Here is a 17,770-nt window from a genome sequence, read left to right on the forward strand (position 1 = left end):
TTCCATACTAAATACACCCTTTGATAAGGAACACCTCTTTGGCCCAGTGGTAGATTCTTCACTGGAAAGTATGAAGAAAGACACTGAAGTGGCCAAATCCATGGGAGCCCTTCAATCAATGGAAGGCTGTGGTTCCTTTCGGCACTCATATCAAGCAGGGTCCAAAAGTACTTCCTCAGGGACTACATCCACCTACAAGGGTAATAACCAACCCTCTAACTCAAAAAATTACTTCAGAGGGGCTACAGAGGAAACAACGGTAAAGGCAGAGGTAGAGGGTCAAACACACGTACCTCCACCTCCAATACATAACAGTGACTTACTGTAAGAAAGTGGCTCTGTATATACTGTTCCCAAATAGGCACAGGGTGTACAGTCCCCAGAGACTTGGCAGAGGCTAAAGTTACTCTCTAAAGTGGTAGCTTGGTTGAGCAGTAAGGCAGTATCAGAGGACAGTGTAAAGGATTTGTTGTACACCCTCAGTCAGAAAATGGTCTCACACACTCAATAACTGAACTCTAGGCCAATGGTTTATATATAAAAAATATATGCTTGTTTTATTTTAGAACCAACAATGGGTATTAAAATATACTTTCTCAGAATGAGATGCTTTATATAAAAACTTTTGCAATACGCAATTGACTTTTGTAAACAGTTACAAGTCGTTGCAATAGGCAACACAATTCTAAACACAATAATGCATTGAGTTCAATGGAAGTTTCAAGTTATTTGCCACAGATTACTTTTAGGATTACTTTTGGAATTCCAGGACTGGATCCTAGATTCAGTAATGGGTCAGTACTTGGAATCAAGTGATAAAAGTCGACTTAATTACTGTGATGATTTTTAGACAATATTTTGCTATTTTAAAAGTTGACACTTAGAAAATATTTCATAGAAAACAGTCAATGATTCCCTATGGCAGAAAATTCAAGTTGCAGGTATAGTATGTTCTTGTTACTTTTGTAATCCAGTACTGGGTGCCTAGACTCAGTACTGGGACCTTTATCCAAAACAGGTAAGTAATTACGTTTTCAGATATTATATGATTTTTAAAGATTGCAGAAATTGACAGAAGAAATTTCACAGAAAAACAGTCAATGATTTCCTACGGAAGAAAATTGGGTTACTGGTAAGTACAGTTGTAAGTATTTTTCAGAGTCAGTGCTGGGTACCAAGATCCAGCACTGGGAGCTCACCTAAGAGCAGGTGAGTATTTTCGTTACTCGGCTGATTTTTGGTGAATATTTTTAGTTTTAAAAGGTCCACACTTAGAAGAAATATCAGGAAAAAGCCAATCAATGTTACCCTATGAAGAAAATTGAGTTATTGGTTTAAAGGTAAGTACTCGACTGGCAGAGTGGAGGTTCTGGGCATAGACTCAGGGGTCCCCCAGGGTCAGGTAGGTACAGTTGGTTCACTCCCAGCGGCACTAGGGTGGCCGTGTGCAGAGAGAGTTAGGCCCAATGTTATCCTATGAGGGATAGGGGGGCCTTGGTTGGTGGCTGCTGACTAGCAGGCCACTCGGCTGTGGGAGCTGGGCTCCTGGTCACTTACTCAGGGCAAGTGGGAAAGTAGATAGGTGTAGAGGTTGCACTGCCAGGGCCACTCGTGCGGCTGGGTGCAGGGTGCTTTTGAGCCTTCGGGCGCTCATATGATTTCAATGGGAAATCTCCGGTTTAGAAAAAGACTGCAAGCTCGGGGACGAGGATTCTTCAAGTGCCACCACTACTTCGAGAGGTAAGTTGGGTAGTTGGAGGATAGGTAGGTACCCCGGAATTGGGCACATTGGGCCGCGGGGCGCCAGGTGCAGGGGTGCCTTTTGGTGTCGGGAAATCTTACCCTCTGTTGATCGCGGTTGGGGGGACACCTTGTTCTGAGGCTGCAGGCTCATTCAGGAGTGTCGAGGGAGGTCCTTAGGTGCCGGACTCGGGGTCACAGTCGCCGCGTGGTCGTCCTCGTGGTCTTTGTTCACTCTGGCACAGGCCAGGCTTGGCTGGTGCAGAGTGTGCTGGGTTCGCGGTTCCGGGCTGCTGCCAGGTATTGGAAGTAGATTTTGAGTAGAGCCTCTACTCATGGGAGTCCCAGGGACTTAGAGTCAAAAGGTAGCCAGGTCCTTCGGGGTTTGTGAGGTTGCTGGCCACAAGAGATGCCGGGTTGGAGCAGGAGCAGGTTCGAGGGTCGACAGGCCAGTAGGGCTGGGGCCAAAGCAGTTTGTGTCTTCCTCTTCTTAGCAGCTGCAGGGCAGGTCTTCTTTCTTCTAGCTCTTCTTCGGATTTTGGAATCTGGAATCTGGGGAAGGAAGGTTCAGGGTGCCTCTAAATACTGGATTTAGGGGTGTTACAGGTAGGTGAAGGGCAGAGACCAATGGGTCCCTGTCCTGGGGTGGGTACACCCCTATCCTGCCTCTCTCCTGTGGGAGGGGGGCAGTAGCCTAGTCCTGATAGGGTAGGGCTTCCCATCTTCAAGATGGCGAGAGTCCGGAGATGTGCTTCACCTCGCCTCCCCCACCTGAGGGGTGGGGTTGGCAGGCTGGCACATCCCCCTGCCCATCCTGGGGGAGGAGATTTAGCACCTCGCCCAGGATGTGCATTGTTGCAGGCCCAGGAGAGCAGGGGCTCTCCTACCCAGGGGTCCAGCAAAATGTCTGCTGTTTGGCAGCCTAGGCAGCCTCAGATCAGATGTGGATTGTAGGTTAGGTTTTAGGGGGCATCTCTAAGATGCCCTCTGGGGTGCTTGGTACATTAAATCCCACACTGGCATCAGTGTGGGTTTAATGTGCTGAGAAGTTTGATACCAAACTTCTCAGTCTTCAGTGTTGCCATTATGGTGCTGTGGAGTTCGTGTTTGACGAGCTCTCAGCACCATGTGCTCTTAAATGGCAGCACTGCACTTACAGTGCCCAGGAATGGACATGGGTACTGTAGGGGCACAGGGCTCCTGCTCTTGAGCCCACACCATTGGCATAGGGCACCCAGGTAGAGGGGTGGCTGATATATGCCATGGCAGTGTAGGTGATGGGCATGGCACACAGGGATGTGTGCCATGTCGACTCTTTGTTTTGTCTTGCACCCAGACACCCAGCCTGCAAGGGCAGTGTGTGTGTAAGGGTACAGGGCCTCTAAGGGTGGCACAATGAGTGCTGCAGCCCTTAGAGGCCTTCCCTGGTCACAAGGCCCTGGGTACCTAGGGTACCATTTACCAGGGGCTGACATGTGGCCAGGGTTTGCCAATTTGGGTTTTGTGTGTTTAGGGAAGGAACATAGGCCCTGGGCACCTGATTGTAGGAGGCCAGGGCACACTCAGTCAAAGTACATTCAGCAATTCAGCAAAAATTGGGGGCATACCATGCAAGAAAGATGGCACTTTCTCACACTTACCTATACTTCCTCCCGACCATTTCACACCTGTCACATTTCTTACCAACTTGGCAGTCAATAACAACAGACAAGTGGGTTCTATAGATTATCCGTTCTGGTTACTGCCTGGAGCTCATCAACACTCCTCCATACATTCCTCCAAAAGCACACAAACTTTCACAAGGCCACCTACACCTCCTCCAACAAGAGGTACAGTCTCTACAACACCAAGGGTCGGGTGTGTACTCCTTTTACTTCCTACTACCTAAAAAGGACGGTTCTTTCAGACCAATATTAAATCTCAGGGAACAACATTTTTACATACAGTCAGACCATTTCAACATGGTAACACTTCAACAAGTACTACCTCTTTTGCTTAAAGGCGACTTTCTGTCTACTCTAGACTTAAAGGACACCTACTTTCATATTCCAATCCACCCTGTTCATGGCAAAATTCTAAGGTTTGTGTTAGCACGTCAACATTACCAGTTCAAGGTACTCCCGTTCGGAGTCACCACTGCCCCCAGAGTCTTCACAAAGTGCCTGGCAATAGTAGCTGCTCATCTAAAAAGACAAAGCATCAATGTCTTCCCATACTTGGACGACTGGCTCATCAAAGCCAACACGTACGAACAATGTCTCAAGCATACTTCCATAACTATTCAGTTACTGCATCAACTAGGGTTCACAATCAATGTGCCGAAATCACATCTTCAGCTAACCAATACTCAGAACTATCTAGGAGCCACTTTAGATACTCAAAAGGCTCTTACGTTTCCCAACGCAGCCAGAATTTGCAACATTCAGGCTTTAGTTCTCCAGTTTCAACCCAAACAATCACTTCCAGCTTGGGTTTATATGCAACTGCTAGGGGTGATGGCATCTTGCATCATGACCGTTCCCCATGCCAGGCTGCACATGCGTCCACTTCAACAATGCTTAGCCAGTCAGTGGAACCAGTCATATGGTCTATTAACCGATCTAGTGTTGGTAAGCGTCTGTACTCATCGCTCTCTGCATTGGTGGAACACACTAAATGTATCAAAAGGAAGGCCCTTTATAGACCCGGTTCCACAAATAGTACTAACAGCGTATGCATCCCTAACTAGCTGGCGGAGCTCATCTTCAGCAACACACTGTACAAGGCCTGTGGAGCCAATGGCAAAAGTTGCTTCACATCAACCATTTAGAGCTGATGGCAATATTTCTAGCTCTCAAGGCTTTTCAGACCCATGTAGGAGGCAAGACTGTCTTGGTTTGTACCGACAACATGACAGCCATGTATTACATACAAAAACACTCTCTCCAACTGTCCCACTTAGCCTAAGACATCTGGAGGTGGGCTATTAACAACAAAATCTATCTCCTAACGGAACACATCCCAGGAGTGAACAACCAGATTGCGGACCTCCTCAGCAGGCAGAGGCACCAAATACACGAATAGGAACTTCACCCTCAAGTTCTCCTCCCATACTTCCAAGCTTGGGGGGTCCCTCAGATAGATCTGTTTGCCACACCTCAAAACGCAAAATGCCAAAGCTCCGCCTCCAGGTACCACACCCGTTATCCAAGGGCAATGCACTATGGATGAACTGGTCAGGGATATTTACTTATGCTTTTCCGCCTCTCCCACTCATTCTATCAGTAGTTTGGAAGCTCAGACAAAAATCTCTCGCACTAATCCTAGTAGCTCCTACATGGGCACGTCAACCTTGGTTCTCAACCCTGTTGGAGCTCTCTCTGGTCCCGCATAAAAAAATTGCATTTAACCTCCAGTCTCCTTACACAGAGCCATGGAGAAATCAAGCACCCAGATCCCAAACAAGTGGACCTCGCGATCTGGCTCCTGAAGTCATAGAGTTTGGTTATCTGAATCTGCCACCAGACTGTATGAACATCATTAGAGAGGCCAGAAAACCTACCACAAGAGCCTGTTACGCAGCTAAATGGAAGCGTTTTGTTATTTATTGCAATAACAATCATATCGCCCCTCTTGATGCTTCCATACAAAACATTATCTGTTATCTGTTACACTTGCAGCAGTCAGCATTGGCTTACACCTCCATCAGACTGCATCTTGCTGCAATAGCTGCGTATCTACAAAATAGGCAACAGCGATCGCTTTTCAGAGTGCCCGTAATTAAAGCTTTTATGGAAGGTCTAAAACAAGTCATACCACCAAGACTCCCACCTGCCCTGTGAATGTTAACATAGTCCTCACAAGATTAATGGGCCCGCCCTTTGAACCCATGCACAAATGTTGACCACAGTTCCTATCTTGGAAAACAGCTTTCCTCATTGCGATCACTTCATTGAGGAGAGTCGGTGAACTACAGGCAGTAATCATAGAAGAACCTTTTTTCCAACTACACAAATTTTTACCTAAGGAAGTATCTGCATTTCACATAAATCAGTCGGTAGAATTACCTGTATTCTTCTCTCAACCTGATTCTGTTTCAGAACAAGCTCTACACACCCTAAGATGTCAGAAGAGCACTCTTGTATTACATTAAAAGAACAAAATCATTTTGTAAGACCAAACAACTCTTTGTTGCTTTTGCACCACCTCACAAGGGCAATCCTATCTCTAAATCAGGTATTGCAAGGTGGATTGTTAAATGTATTCAAATTTTCAATGCAAAAGCAAACAGGACTTTACCTGTACCCCCTAGAGCACATTCCACTCACAAGCTAGGGGCCACTATGGCTTTCTTAGGAAACTGACGTTTGCAAAGCTGCAACATAGTCTACACCACACACATTCACAAAGCACTATTGTGTAGATGTGTTAACAAGACAACAAGCTAATGTGGGCCAAGCAGTACTTAAAACACTGTTTCAGACAACTCCAAAAGCTACAGCATAGCCACGGCTTTAGGGGTATACTGCTGTATAGTCTATGCACAGCATGTGATCTACAGCTCGCATGCCTTGAACGGAAAATGCTACTTACCCAGTATGCATCTGTTCTTGGCATGTAGAGCTGTAGAGTCACATGCGCCCACCCACCTCCCCAAGTACCTGGAGCTGATGTAGTTCTCTCTTTTACTATACATAAAAAGGCATGGAAATCTCTATTCTTTACAACTACTCCATTCTCACCCTCTGCGGGAAAACAATCTGAAGATGGAGTCGATGCCCATGCGCACTAGCACCGAAAGGAGGAGTCACCTATCTTGTGACGTGAAAGACTTAGAAGAAAAACAAAGTGTAAACATCCGGACCCAGCACTAGATGGCGATCTATGGACAGCATGTGACTCTACAGCTCTACATACCAAGAACAGATGCATACTGGTTAAGTAGCATTTCATCGCTACCATTAATACCTTGAGTTCCAGCATCTTGTTTAAGAGCAGTATTTGTCCAAACTTTTGGCTGCCTCCCAAAATGCATAATGTTTTGGGATGATTATGGTATGAGTGACCCTTTCTTAAGCATTGGATGGGACCCTACCAAACAGAAATTGTTTGAAGCCATCTGCAAATGTTAAATGTTTAACTTGGTTTCAAACGTTATGGTTTGAGTAAGCATGAAATGCGACCGTCAGTCTTACCAACTTCAGCAGGTATAGCACTCACTGTTGGGTAGTTTACAATCTTACCCACCTTCAAAGACTTCACTTTTCATTACTTTCAGTTACTAAATAAGTTCAGTTAATACAAGGAGACTGTGATTGTCCATTGCACAGTGTATGCTATACAATGCAAGTTTATTAGTTGGGTAGCACACATTTTGTAGAACAAGTGTTGATATTTTTTTGAAAGTTGTTTCTTTTCAATTGTGTTTAAACACACATGCCCTCATTCTGTACTGGTGCAAATGTCACTGAACAGGACATGAGTTAGGCAGCATTCAGACTTCAGCAACTAGTAAAACATGACGAGATGAAAAGCCAACTGTATTCCGTTATGATGAGCAGTATTTAAGGCCACAGCACCTTCAAGTCTCTAACATCCTGATACCTCTTTTGGGGGGTCTGTTACCTAATATATTATAGGTTATTCCAAGACCTGGACAAGGTGCAGTGGGACCAAAAGGTAATCTGGGACTGCCTGGACTTCCAGGGACGAAAGGAGACCGCGGTTTACCTGGCATTCAAGGGCCACCTGGCTTACAAGGGCCTCCAGGTGAGAAAGGATTATTGCACGAATAATATAGCAGTTATGTCATGTTCACTTTGTCACTCATTACAAACATTGCAAATTTCCTTTAACATAAAGTTTATTCAGCGAATGCTTGACGTATATTACACACTGCATATTTTATAAAGCAAGGGTATCCAACGTGGCTTTTGGAGGGATGAGGGATATCAACATAAGATAAACGTATCTAAATGAAAAAGAATTACATTCTCAATGGTTATTCTGAATATGTGATCTGGATCTGGCCCTCCTTTGCACATGGGGTGGTAATATTAATTAATTATCGACAATCATTATAATTACATATTATCACAAGCCTGGCTATTAACATCTGACCCAAACTCCCATTAACAGAGGGTTGCTGTATTGGTGATTATCCCAAAATATAGCTAACCTAAGTATTGATTGTTTCCACCATTTTTTCCCATTTATTTTCCTCCCACGTGTACCTATGGGAAAATGTAAGCAACAATGGCAGGATTTACAGGTCATCTATTAATTTCCTTTCCCTTTATATCAGGATTCAACAGTAGGTAAGATCTGTGCATTTGAGCTGGAATGTAGTTGTCCAGACTGATCCAGAGTGCTTCCTTATCCTGGGGTACAGAGTAAAATGACTATGTGTGAATCATCTAGCATCTTTTAACAACATGGTCGATTCAGGGAATGTGTTTCTGCTGACTTTACCTGTGATTGATAACTCATATCTAAAAATCCCATCTTCCCTAAAATCTCGCACATAAAGAGGACCATTGACTGCAAGCACTGGCAAAGATAATTGTGGCATTCATTTTAAGTCCTGACTAAAAATATATCTAAAAAGCTGACTGCGGTGAAAATCAAAATAAATTAAAATTGATTTCTTTAAAAAATGCATCCATGAGATAAACAATTTAAAGTGTGATGAGTCTGTATTTTACTTTGAAAAGTAAAATAGTCTTTTATGCCGATAAATTAGTAGCGTGAGGTGAAAGAATAATGCTTCTCTGGGCATACCCGAGCCCATTTTATATCGGTTTTAAAGAATAATAAGCAATCTTGCAGATGCCAGGCTATGAGGGCTTTCACAGTGCAAGTTCTTGTCTTCTTTCATAAGGACGGTGGAGCCACCCTGCTCATCAGCGTCCCAGAAACCACGGCCACTGCAAGGAACTTAGCCTTCCCTGCAATTGCGTCCCTGGCAATTTACCACGACAAATAGAATGACATCACCCCTATCCTTAAGGACCTCCTCTGGCACCCCTATTCTGGCATGCACTGGGTCTCATTCTCAACATTTTAACCAAAACTATAGCGTTTGGCGCACCTGAGAAACAGATAGCAGGTCTTAATATTCTCCCCTGTGTGGTCAAGATCGCCATACCTGCACAAGCACAAAAATGATGAAATTGAACGTCCCCAAGGTGGGAAAATGCATGCATCCAATCAAGGACTGGAAGCTGGGAAGGTCTGTTGAGTCCCTTTTTGATTGCCCCAGAAAAAGAAGACTCCTCCGAGTAGCCATGAAACTACACTTCACAGATATGGAAACCTCAATAGAAGCAAATGGCACCTTAAGCGGGTCCCATTTAGGAGACAATAACTCAAAATGTGAAAAAACATTCTTAGCAGTCTCTTAAGTCTTGATTGGAAATTAGTGCTGATGAGAGTTGCACCAAACTCCTCTTGTCAACATGAAGGAGAAATGAGCGAGGTAAGAAGCCAGCAACAGCTCCTCCGCTATGGCGGAGGAGTGTCGCCCACACGCCAGCTGCCTCTATTCGGCAGGAAAGGGAAAATAAAATAATAATAAACACGTTTTATTATCGTTTTATTTTTCCTATCCTGCTGAGTCTTTGGGGGCGGGCCACGGGGGTGACAGGCTGCAGGAAGAGTGGTATGCACTTTGATCAGTGAGCATGACGGTTTGGCCGGCCGTCTCTGGCTGCCCAAACCATCTTGTGCGCTGAAGCTGTCCTCAACCCAAGCTACGTTGCCAGGTTGGAGACACCAGGCACAGGCTCCCAGTTTCACTGGGAGCGCAAATTCAGAGCGCTCAAGCCAATCCTGATGCTGCTCTCTTGCATGAAAGCAGCATCGGGATTGGCCACAGTGGAGTCTGGGAGTCGGTGCCTGCGGAGGAGGCCAGCACAAGAGCACGACGCGGCCATCTGCAGACAAGTTCTTTAAAAAAAAACATTTTTGTCGTTCCCTGCCCCACCTCGCCACTCTTCCACAACACCAGTCGCTACTGTATGAAGCAAACATCTGGAACAAAAGGGCCAACAAATGGGCAACTAACACAATGAAAAATATAAGAACAGATGTATTGAGACAAACTTTGCACTTAGAAATGCCTCCTTCTATATTGATCAAAGCAGAAACTGCCATCACTGGAAAAGACTGCCTCATCTTGGATTGAGGATGTCTGTTAGCATCCAATGACCATACCACCATATTGGAGAGCGAAAGTTATAATGCTTGCCCTTGCTCCATTCTTGAGAATCGGTGTGCTCATATAGTAAATAAAGAAAAAGCTGAGATTAAACTTCTTTCGACCAGCGCTCACTCCACAATCTCGTTGCTGGCATCCATGGCCGGTATTCCAAGCAGCTCGCAGTCACCCACGAATCCTGGTCTCCAGTGGGACTCTGTGTTGATTGCCCCAATAGATTGAAACTTTTATGTTAAACCTCGGAATGCAGCAGGCTCATAATGGATTGTTTGCTTGTGGCAGAGGTGTCCCTGGCCATCAGGCCATGGCCTCACAGTTCTGTGCAATACACAAATGCAGCTTCCCAACAACAACACATTCTGTCAAAGGTTCAAAGTATATGTGCGCATAAAAAACCATGGGGACTTGTCAAAGCTCCCCACTTACTCCCCTCCGCTGTGCACAATCACCATCTTGTATATTCATGTGAAGTACATCCCTCTTGTACTCTCTTTCTCCAGGTTTCAACTGAATAAATCTGTCCCTATTTCTGGGCTATGTTGTGCAGAAATGCCAACCCTATAAGGAAATGCCTTAAACCTGCAACGTTTGCCTAGGGGCAGTCCTCCTTTACTACCTGTCCAACAAAGAATATCTGCTTCAGCAAATTCTGTTTTCTGATTTAATGCTCTAGCTTAACCCCTTCAGCGCTGCGCGGATTCCCGCGCAGTGCTGAAGGATCTGAGCGCGGGCGGGGCCATGACGGAACGGTTCCGTCATAAGCACAGCCCAACCGACGTGCATGACGGAACCGTTCCGTCACAAGCGTCGAAGGGGTTAAGGGAGGGGCTTGCTTTCACAGGATAGGATTGGACCAGCCACAGCTGAAACTTGACATAGTGACCTTTGCAATATCTGGACAATCAATAATGTTTGAGCTGTTTGATTGTGCATTGGTACATCTTGTGACTTTGCTTTTACAGCACTTGACACTTTGAAAAGAACTAAAAACTAAACTGACAATAGAAATAGCAGTGCCATGGAAGTAGAATCTAGTAGGCCTGTTTGTAACACATTTACATTGAGCCTGTAAGAAAGTGCCCTCTTTTTGCATGGTTGCCCCCACTTTTTGCTAAACTGCTGATGTACTTTGACTGAGTGTGCCCTCGGTTCCTGACAAACAGGTACCCAGGGCCTATGTTCTTTCCCTAAACTACATTGAAAACAAAACCCAATTGGCCCTCTTTGGCCACAGGTCAGTCCCTTGTAAATCGTACCACAGATACCAAGGGCACTGTGGCCAGGGAAGACCTCTAAGGGCTGCAGCAGTTATTGTGCCACCCTTAGAGGCCCTGAACCTTTAAACACACACACTGCCTTCGCAGGCCGCGTGTTTTGGTGCAGAACAAAGTGAAGAGTCAACATTGCACACATCCTTGTGTGCCATGCCCTGGCACAGGTCAGCCACCCCTCTAGCTGGGCGCACTATTCCAGTGGTGAGGGTACAGGTGCATGAGCCCTGTACCACTACAGTGTCTAAGCCAATTCTTAGACATTGTAAGTTCAGTAATGCCATTAAGAGTATATGGTACTGGGAGTTTGTCATTACGAACTCCATAGCACCATAATAGTTTTACTGAAAACTGGGAAGTTAGTGAGCTTCCCCAGGCCTTTTGCTGCTTCCAGCAACTGGCCCCCACCGGTTCTGACCTCCACATTGGGAAAGAAAATTGGCGGGAAAACCAAGTGAGGAAGGGAGGTGTGCCCACCTTTGCCAACCCCACCCCACAGGTGGTGGAGGCGAGGTGAAGCTTAACTCTCAGTCCCGGCCATCTTGCAGATGGGGGGACCCAGCCAACCAGGGTGAGGCATATGCCACCCTCCCACTGGAGGGTGGCATAATAGGGGGTGTATCCACCCCAAGGAAGGAACCCATTAGTCCCAACCTTAACCTACCTGTAATCCCCCTAAATCTAGTATTTAGGGGCAACCCTGAACCTTTCCTCCTCAGACAAGAACCGACCAAGAAGAAGGACCGAAGAAGCCGTGCTAAAGGTAAGAAGAGGAGGACGCCCACTGACCTGGCCCCAGCCCAACCCCACCTCGAACCTGCAAAAGCCAAATCCGGGTGTGTCCTGCAGCCAGCAGCCTCAAGAACCCCGAGGACCTGCCCTACCTTCCACAAGAAAGACTTTGTATCCCATGAGCACCGGATTTGTTCACCTACAGGCTCTGGCTCCGGCCAAATTCGCCAGTCTGCACCATTCTGCACCAGTCGCCTATGGCCTGAGTTTGAGTGGCCCAATGCCACGAGGATGTCTCCCCGGCGATCCTGGCCTGACATCTGGTGATCTCTGACCTGCATAGAATCTCCAAGAGAAGCCTGCAACCTCTTTCTGGAGAATTCCCCTGACTGCGACTGGAGCTGGTAAAAAAACCCGACACCTAAACACACCCCAGCACCCAACGTCCCATGTCCTTGGGTGGCCCAACCAACGGTGTCCCAGCATCCCCAGGCATCCCAACTTACCTCTCCAACCGGTGGTCAATTGCAGAAGATCTTCGTCCCCGAGCCGGCCGTCTTTGTTGCAAGAATCCCCATTGAAATCAACAGGGCACCAGGAGCCAAAACAGCACTCTGCACCCATCCGTCCTTGCGCCGCTGCGGGTGTACTTTGGGTGCTAACTCAGATCACCTTTTGCCCTGAGCCTAACACCAGGAGTTTTGCTCCCATAACCCTGTGGCCGCTCGTGAGCAGCCACCAAGCAGAGGCCCCCTATCCCCTGTAGCAGTGGTCTTCAAACTTTAAAATGTTGTGCCCCCCCAGTGGGAAAAAAAAATCATCGCCTCCCCCGGAATTTTTCTCAATTATTCTTTTAAATTGTATCTATTCAAAGTATACACAGTGTGTGGCTGGGAGAGTTGAAGAATATTTGGAATCCTTCCCCTTTTGAAACATACTCCCAGCTAGGATATAAATGACAAAAGATGTTTTGCAGCGTGAATCTTTCTGGATTCACTATGCTGTGCATTATTCCGCGATCTTGTGGTTGGGTCCGGATTCCTAGTCTTTTCTTTGTTTTTTTTTTTTTTTCCGTAGCCCAGGTGGGCGTCGACGTCCACCATTTGGTGCACCTCCCGTGACGTCGTCGTGCTTCCTGCGGAAGTCCCACCTTGGGGCGCCATCTTCAGATTCTTTTTTCCGCCGTTGGGTCTGGATCGTCATCGGGAAGCTCCAGAATTACACTCGGAGGAAGAAGGAAGAAAAGCGAGTTTCGTCGATAGAATCACTAGAAGATATCAGGAAAGGAAGAGATTTCATCAGGAGCGCGAAGAAAAGAGGACCAGCGCCCTTTTTCTTCGACGGCCTTGGAGAATGCACGCTCAGAGACCCTGAGCGCAATGGACAAGACGCCATTCAAGTTCTGCCCAAACTGCCACCACAAGTTCGCGCAGAAAGACCAGCATCCGGTCTGCAACCTCTGCCTACCGGTCGATCACCAGAGTATCGACTGCAACGCCTGCTCAGCCTTCGCGCCGAAGACACTCAGGGTGAGAGAGCGACAGAGAAGAGCCAACGCCAACATGGATGGCAAGGGGAAGCCCCCGACGCTCTACGATCTGGGCCTCTCCACGGACGACGAGGACAACGTCGCCGAGACAGCCGAAAACTTCACGGTCGTAGAGACCGACAAGAAAAAAGAAGACGAGGTAAGAGAATCGTCGAGCGCAAAACAGAAAGTACCTCGACAACACGAGGGTGACTCGAGAAAAACTGAGTCAAAGTCCACGAAGGGAGCCCCGGCGCCGAAAACTTCGACGTCCAAAGGGGGAACCACGGACAAGAGGCCGAGCGGATCCTTAGAAAAGGACTCCCTGGTGCCGAAAGACGCCGAAAGGCAAGGGTCGTCGAAAACATCCCATGAAACGGGCCGATCGACGCAGAAAGAACGTTCGACGTCGACGCAAGTTTCATCGAAAAGACCCGCGGTCGACGCCGAAAGCATCTCCGAGATGGAGAAAAAGAAGAGGCGGCTCGAGGCCGAAATGGAGAACATCCTTCAAAGGAAGAAGGAGTTCGACGCCAGGATGAAGGAATTCAAGATTCAAACGGTTTCATCGGCGGACGTCGGTGAGGTCGAAGACGAGTTCGACGCCGAAGGGCTGACAAGGGATCTCGAAGAGGAAGAAGAGCCCTATTATGAGGGAGAAGCCGAGGAAGAAGACCAACGGTCGTTCTACGAATCGGCGGCATCTACCAGCAACGACGTCGAATGGCACGATCTCGACACCGAAAACCCGGAGGAGCCCGTGGACACGTACCCTTCGAGGCCTTCGCCACCCGACGACATCGGGGTCTACAATATGGTGGTCAGGAGCGCAGCAATGGCCTTCGGCGTCAAACTCGACGAGGAGAAACCGAAAGCCGATTTTCTCGTCGAGACACTGCTCCCCATCCAGACAAGGAGCCAGTTCCTCCCCATGCTACAAAGCGTGATGAATCAGGGGAGAGAAGCCTTCAAGGAACCTGCGACCTGCCGGTCGATCACGCCCAGGACAGAGAAGAAATATAAGCACTCCTCCCTGGACCCCCCTTACATCAAGGGTAGCGTGACCGCGGACTCCATCATAGCCTCCACGGCCAGGAGAAGGGCCAACGTACCAGCAACTTCGGGCCCACCTCCGGATAAGGAGAGCAGGAGGATTGACCTCACAGGAAGAAAGGTCGAGAGGAACGCCGCAATGCACTGGCGCATGGCGAATTCGAATGCACTCCTCAATAGACACCAATACCAGCACTGGGATGAGATGGGGGAGCTAGTAAAGCACCTCCCCGAAGAATACCGCCAGAGAGCCTCTCACCTGATAGACGAAGGCAAGAACATCGCCAACTCCTGTATAAAGACGGCGTTGGATGGGGCAGAGACTTCAGCAAGACTCATGGCCATAGGGGTCACAGAGAGGAGGCATGCATGGCTAAGAATCTCGGGATTCAAACCGGAAGTGCAGAACAACATCCTTGGCACCCCCTTCAACGGAGAGACACTGTTCGGAGCAACAGTGGACGAGAAGCTCACCCAGCTGAAAAAAGAAAACGAGACGGCGAGGTCCATGGGGGCCCTACAGCTGAGGGGAATGAGGCGAGGAAATCCCTCGAGGAGACCCTACGGTAGGGGAGGAAGCCAGCAGGGGACGTCGCACCAGGCGTTCCAACAAGGTCAGCAGGGTGAAGGTCACGGACAAGGTCAGCAGAAGCAAAACTGGCAATATCAACCTCGGGGCCAGTCCTTTCGCGGGAGAGGGAACGGACGTGGCCAAAGGAGGAGAGGGGGCGAACAGCCCTCGTCGAAGTGACTCAGCACGCAAGAGGACGCCTACCCTCGTCAGGACCCCAAGGGTGAGGCGCAAAAAAGTGTCATCAGGGGGAAGAGAAGATTCAAGAGCCTACGAGCATACGACACCTGTAGGCGGAAGACTGAGGTTCTACCTTCAGGAGTGGCGGCGTATAACCACAGACAAGTGGATACGGAACATCGTGCAGTACGGATACTGCGTAGATTTGGAGAAAAGACCTCCAAACAGGAAACCGAAGGGAAGACTGAGATCGGCCCAAGAACTGGCAATACTCAGAGAAGAAACGCGGAAACTCCTACAAAAGGGAGCCATAGAGACAGTGCCGTTCAGAGAACGCAACAAAGGGGTCTACTCAAACTACTTCGTGGTTCCGAAGGTAGACGGAGACCTCAGACCCATACTGGACCTCCGTTACCTAAACAAGTTCATCAGAACGCAAAGGTTCAAAATGACTTCACTGCAGGAGGTTCTGCCACAGATAAGAGAAGGGGACTTCATGGTCACCGTGGACCTCAAGGATGCCTACCTTCACATCCCAATAAACAGAAGGCACAAGGGCCTTCTAAGATTCAACATCGAACAGGAACACTACCAGTTCACAACCCTGGCCTTCGGATTAAAATCAGCACCAAGGGTCTTTACAAAATGCCTGTCGGCGGTAGCGGCACACCTACGAAGGCAGGGAATACATGTCTACCCCTACTTGGACGACTGGCTGGTCAAGGCAAACTCACGCGAGAAGTGCGAGAGGCACGCAAAACGTGTAACAGACACCCTCACGAATCTGGGATTCTCGATCCACTGGGGAAAATCATCGCTGGAACCGGAACAGGTGAAGATTTTCCTGGGGGCAAAGATCAACTCCCGCAACAGTACAGTAGTGCCCAGCGACAGGAGGACAGATGCTCTACTGAAGGAGACGAAGCTCTACCAGAAGGGGCGAGCTCTGACAGTGAGGGCTGTGAGCAAGACGATGGGGATGATGGCGTCCTGTATCCAGCTGGTGCCGAATGTACGCCTGCACATGAGACCATTCCAGGAATGGCTACAACAGCAATGGTCACAAGCAAACGGAAGTTGGGAGGATCTAGTGGTTGTTACGCACGCAGTGCAGGAGGAGATAACTTGGTGGAACAGAGACAACATAACAACAGGGAGAAGCCTAACACCACCAATCCCAACAGTGACCATTACCATGGACGCATCGCAGAAGGGATGGGGAGCGCACATGGACAACCTCAGAGTGAGGGGTCTATGGGCTCCAGCAGATGCGGTCCGCCATATCAACTACCTCGAGTTGAAAACAATCCTGCTAGCCCTGAAGGCATTCCAGAGACACCTGTTCAACCAGAGGGTGTTGGTCCAGACAGACAACACCACGGCGATGTTCTACATCAACAAACAAGGGGGGACACAGTCGTTCCCACTCTCATCCCTAGCTCAGGAGATTTGGAGATGGGCCATACCTCTCAGGATAGATCTACTGGCAATTCACCTACCGGGGAAGGACAATGTGGAGGCAGACTGGCTAAGCAGGCAGACCTCAGCATCGCACGAGTGGGAGCTCAATGCCCAGGAAACGGAGAAACTCTTCCGGAGATGGGGGACTCCCACAATAGACCTATTTGCAACACGCCACAATGCAAAATGCCAAAGCTTCGCGTCCAGGCAACCAGATCAGCAATCCAAGGGAAATGCCCTATGGATAAGCTGGTCGAGGACATTTGCCTACGCCTTTCCACCGATACCCCTGTTGCACAGAGTGCTCGACAAGTGCAGAACCAGCAACATGACTCTGATCCTAGTGGCTCCGCAGTGGGCGAGGCAGACATGGTTCTCACAAATTCAAGAAATGGCACAAGGCAACCCATACAGGTTCGAGAGGAGGAAGGACCTGCTCTCAATGCAAAACGGAGAGGTCCTGCACCCAGAGCCAGAGACCCTCAACCTGGCGGCATGGCTCCTGAAGACCTAGAGTTCGCACACCTAAGATTGCCTCCGAGCACGATGCGAGTGCTACGGGAGGCGAGGAAACCAACTACACGAAAATGCTACAGCGCAAAATGGAAGAGGTTCACTGTGTGGTGCCGGAAAAAGGGCCTGCAAAACAGAATGACAAGAGACGCAACAGTACTGAGGTACCTCACACACCTTCTAAAGAGTAACCTCTGCTCGAGCTCACTAAGGGTACACCTAGCGGCAATCGTGGCCTACACCAGAGGTGAAAAAGGTGGAAGTTTCTTCAGCTCGCAGGTGGTGAGGAGATTCATGGAAGGAGCCAAAAGGATGGCCCCCCCCGAAAAGGTTGCCGCCGCCGGCATGGAATCTGAATGTGGTCCTGACGGAGCTCATGAAGGCACCGTTTGAACCCATTCACAAGGCCACACTGCAGATGTTGACTATGAAAACGGCCTTTCTGGTGGCCATAACCTCACTACGCAGGGTGAGCGAGCTTCAAGCACTAACGCTGCAGGAACCCTACATTCAGATTCACAAGG

At 48.3% G+C, this 17,770-nt stretch overlaps 1 protein-coding gene across 1 annotated transcript in view; it reads left to right on the forward strand.

The window, feature by feature from the left end:
* Window positions 1–17,770, forward strand: part of COL4A5 (collagen type IV alpha 5 chain) — a 589,146-nt gene that overhangs the window by 222,026 nt on the left and 349,350 nt on the right. Inside the window, exon 19 of the mRNA XM_085608164.1 lies at window positions 7,359–7,488. Coding sequence (XP_085464290.1) covers window positions 7,359–7,488 — 130 coding nt within the window. The remainder of the gene's footprint in view (window positions 1–7,358; window positions 7,489–17,770) is intronic.

This window comes from Triturus cristatus, chromosome 5_2 (genome assembly GCF_964204655.1).
Source record: "Triturus cristatus chromosome 5_2, aTriCri1.1, whole genome shotgun sequence".
Classification (NCBI taxonomy): Eukaryota; Metazoa; Chordata; class Amphibia; order Caudata; family Salamandridae; genus Triturus; species Triturus cristatus.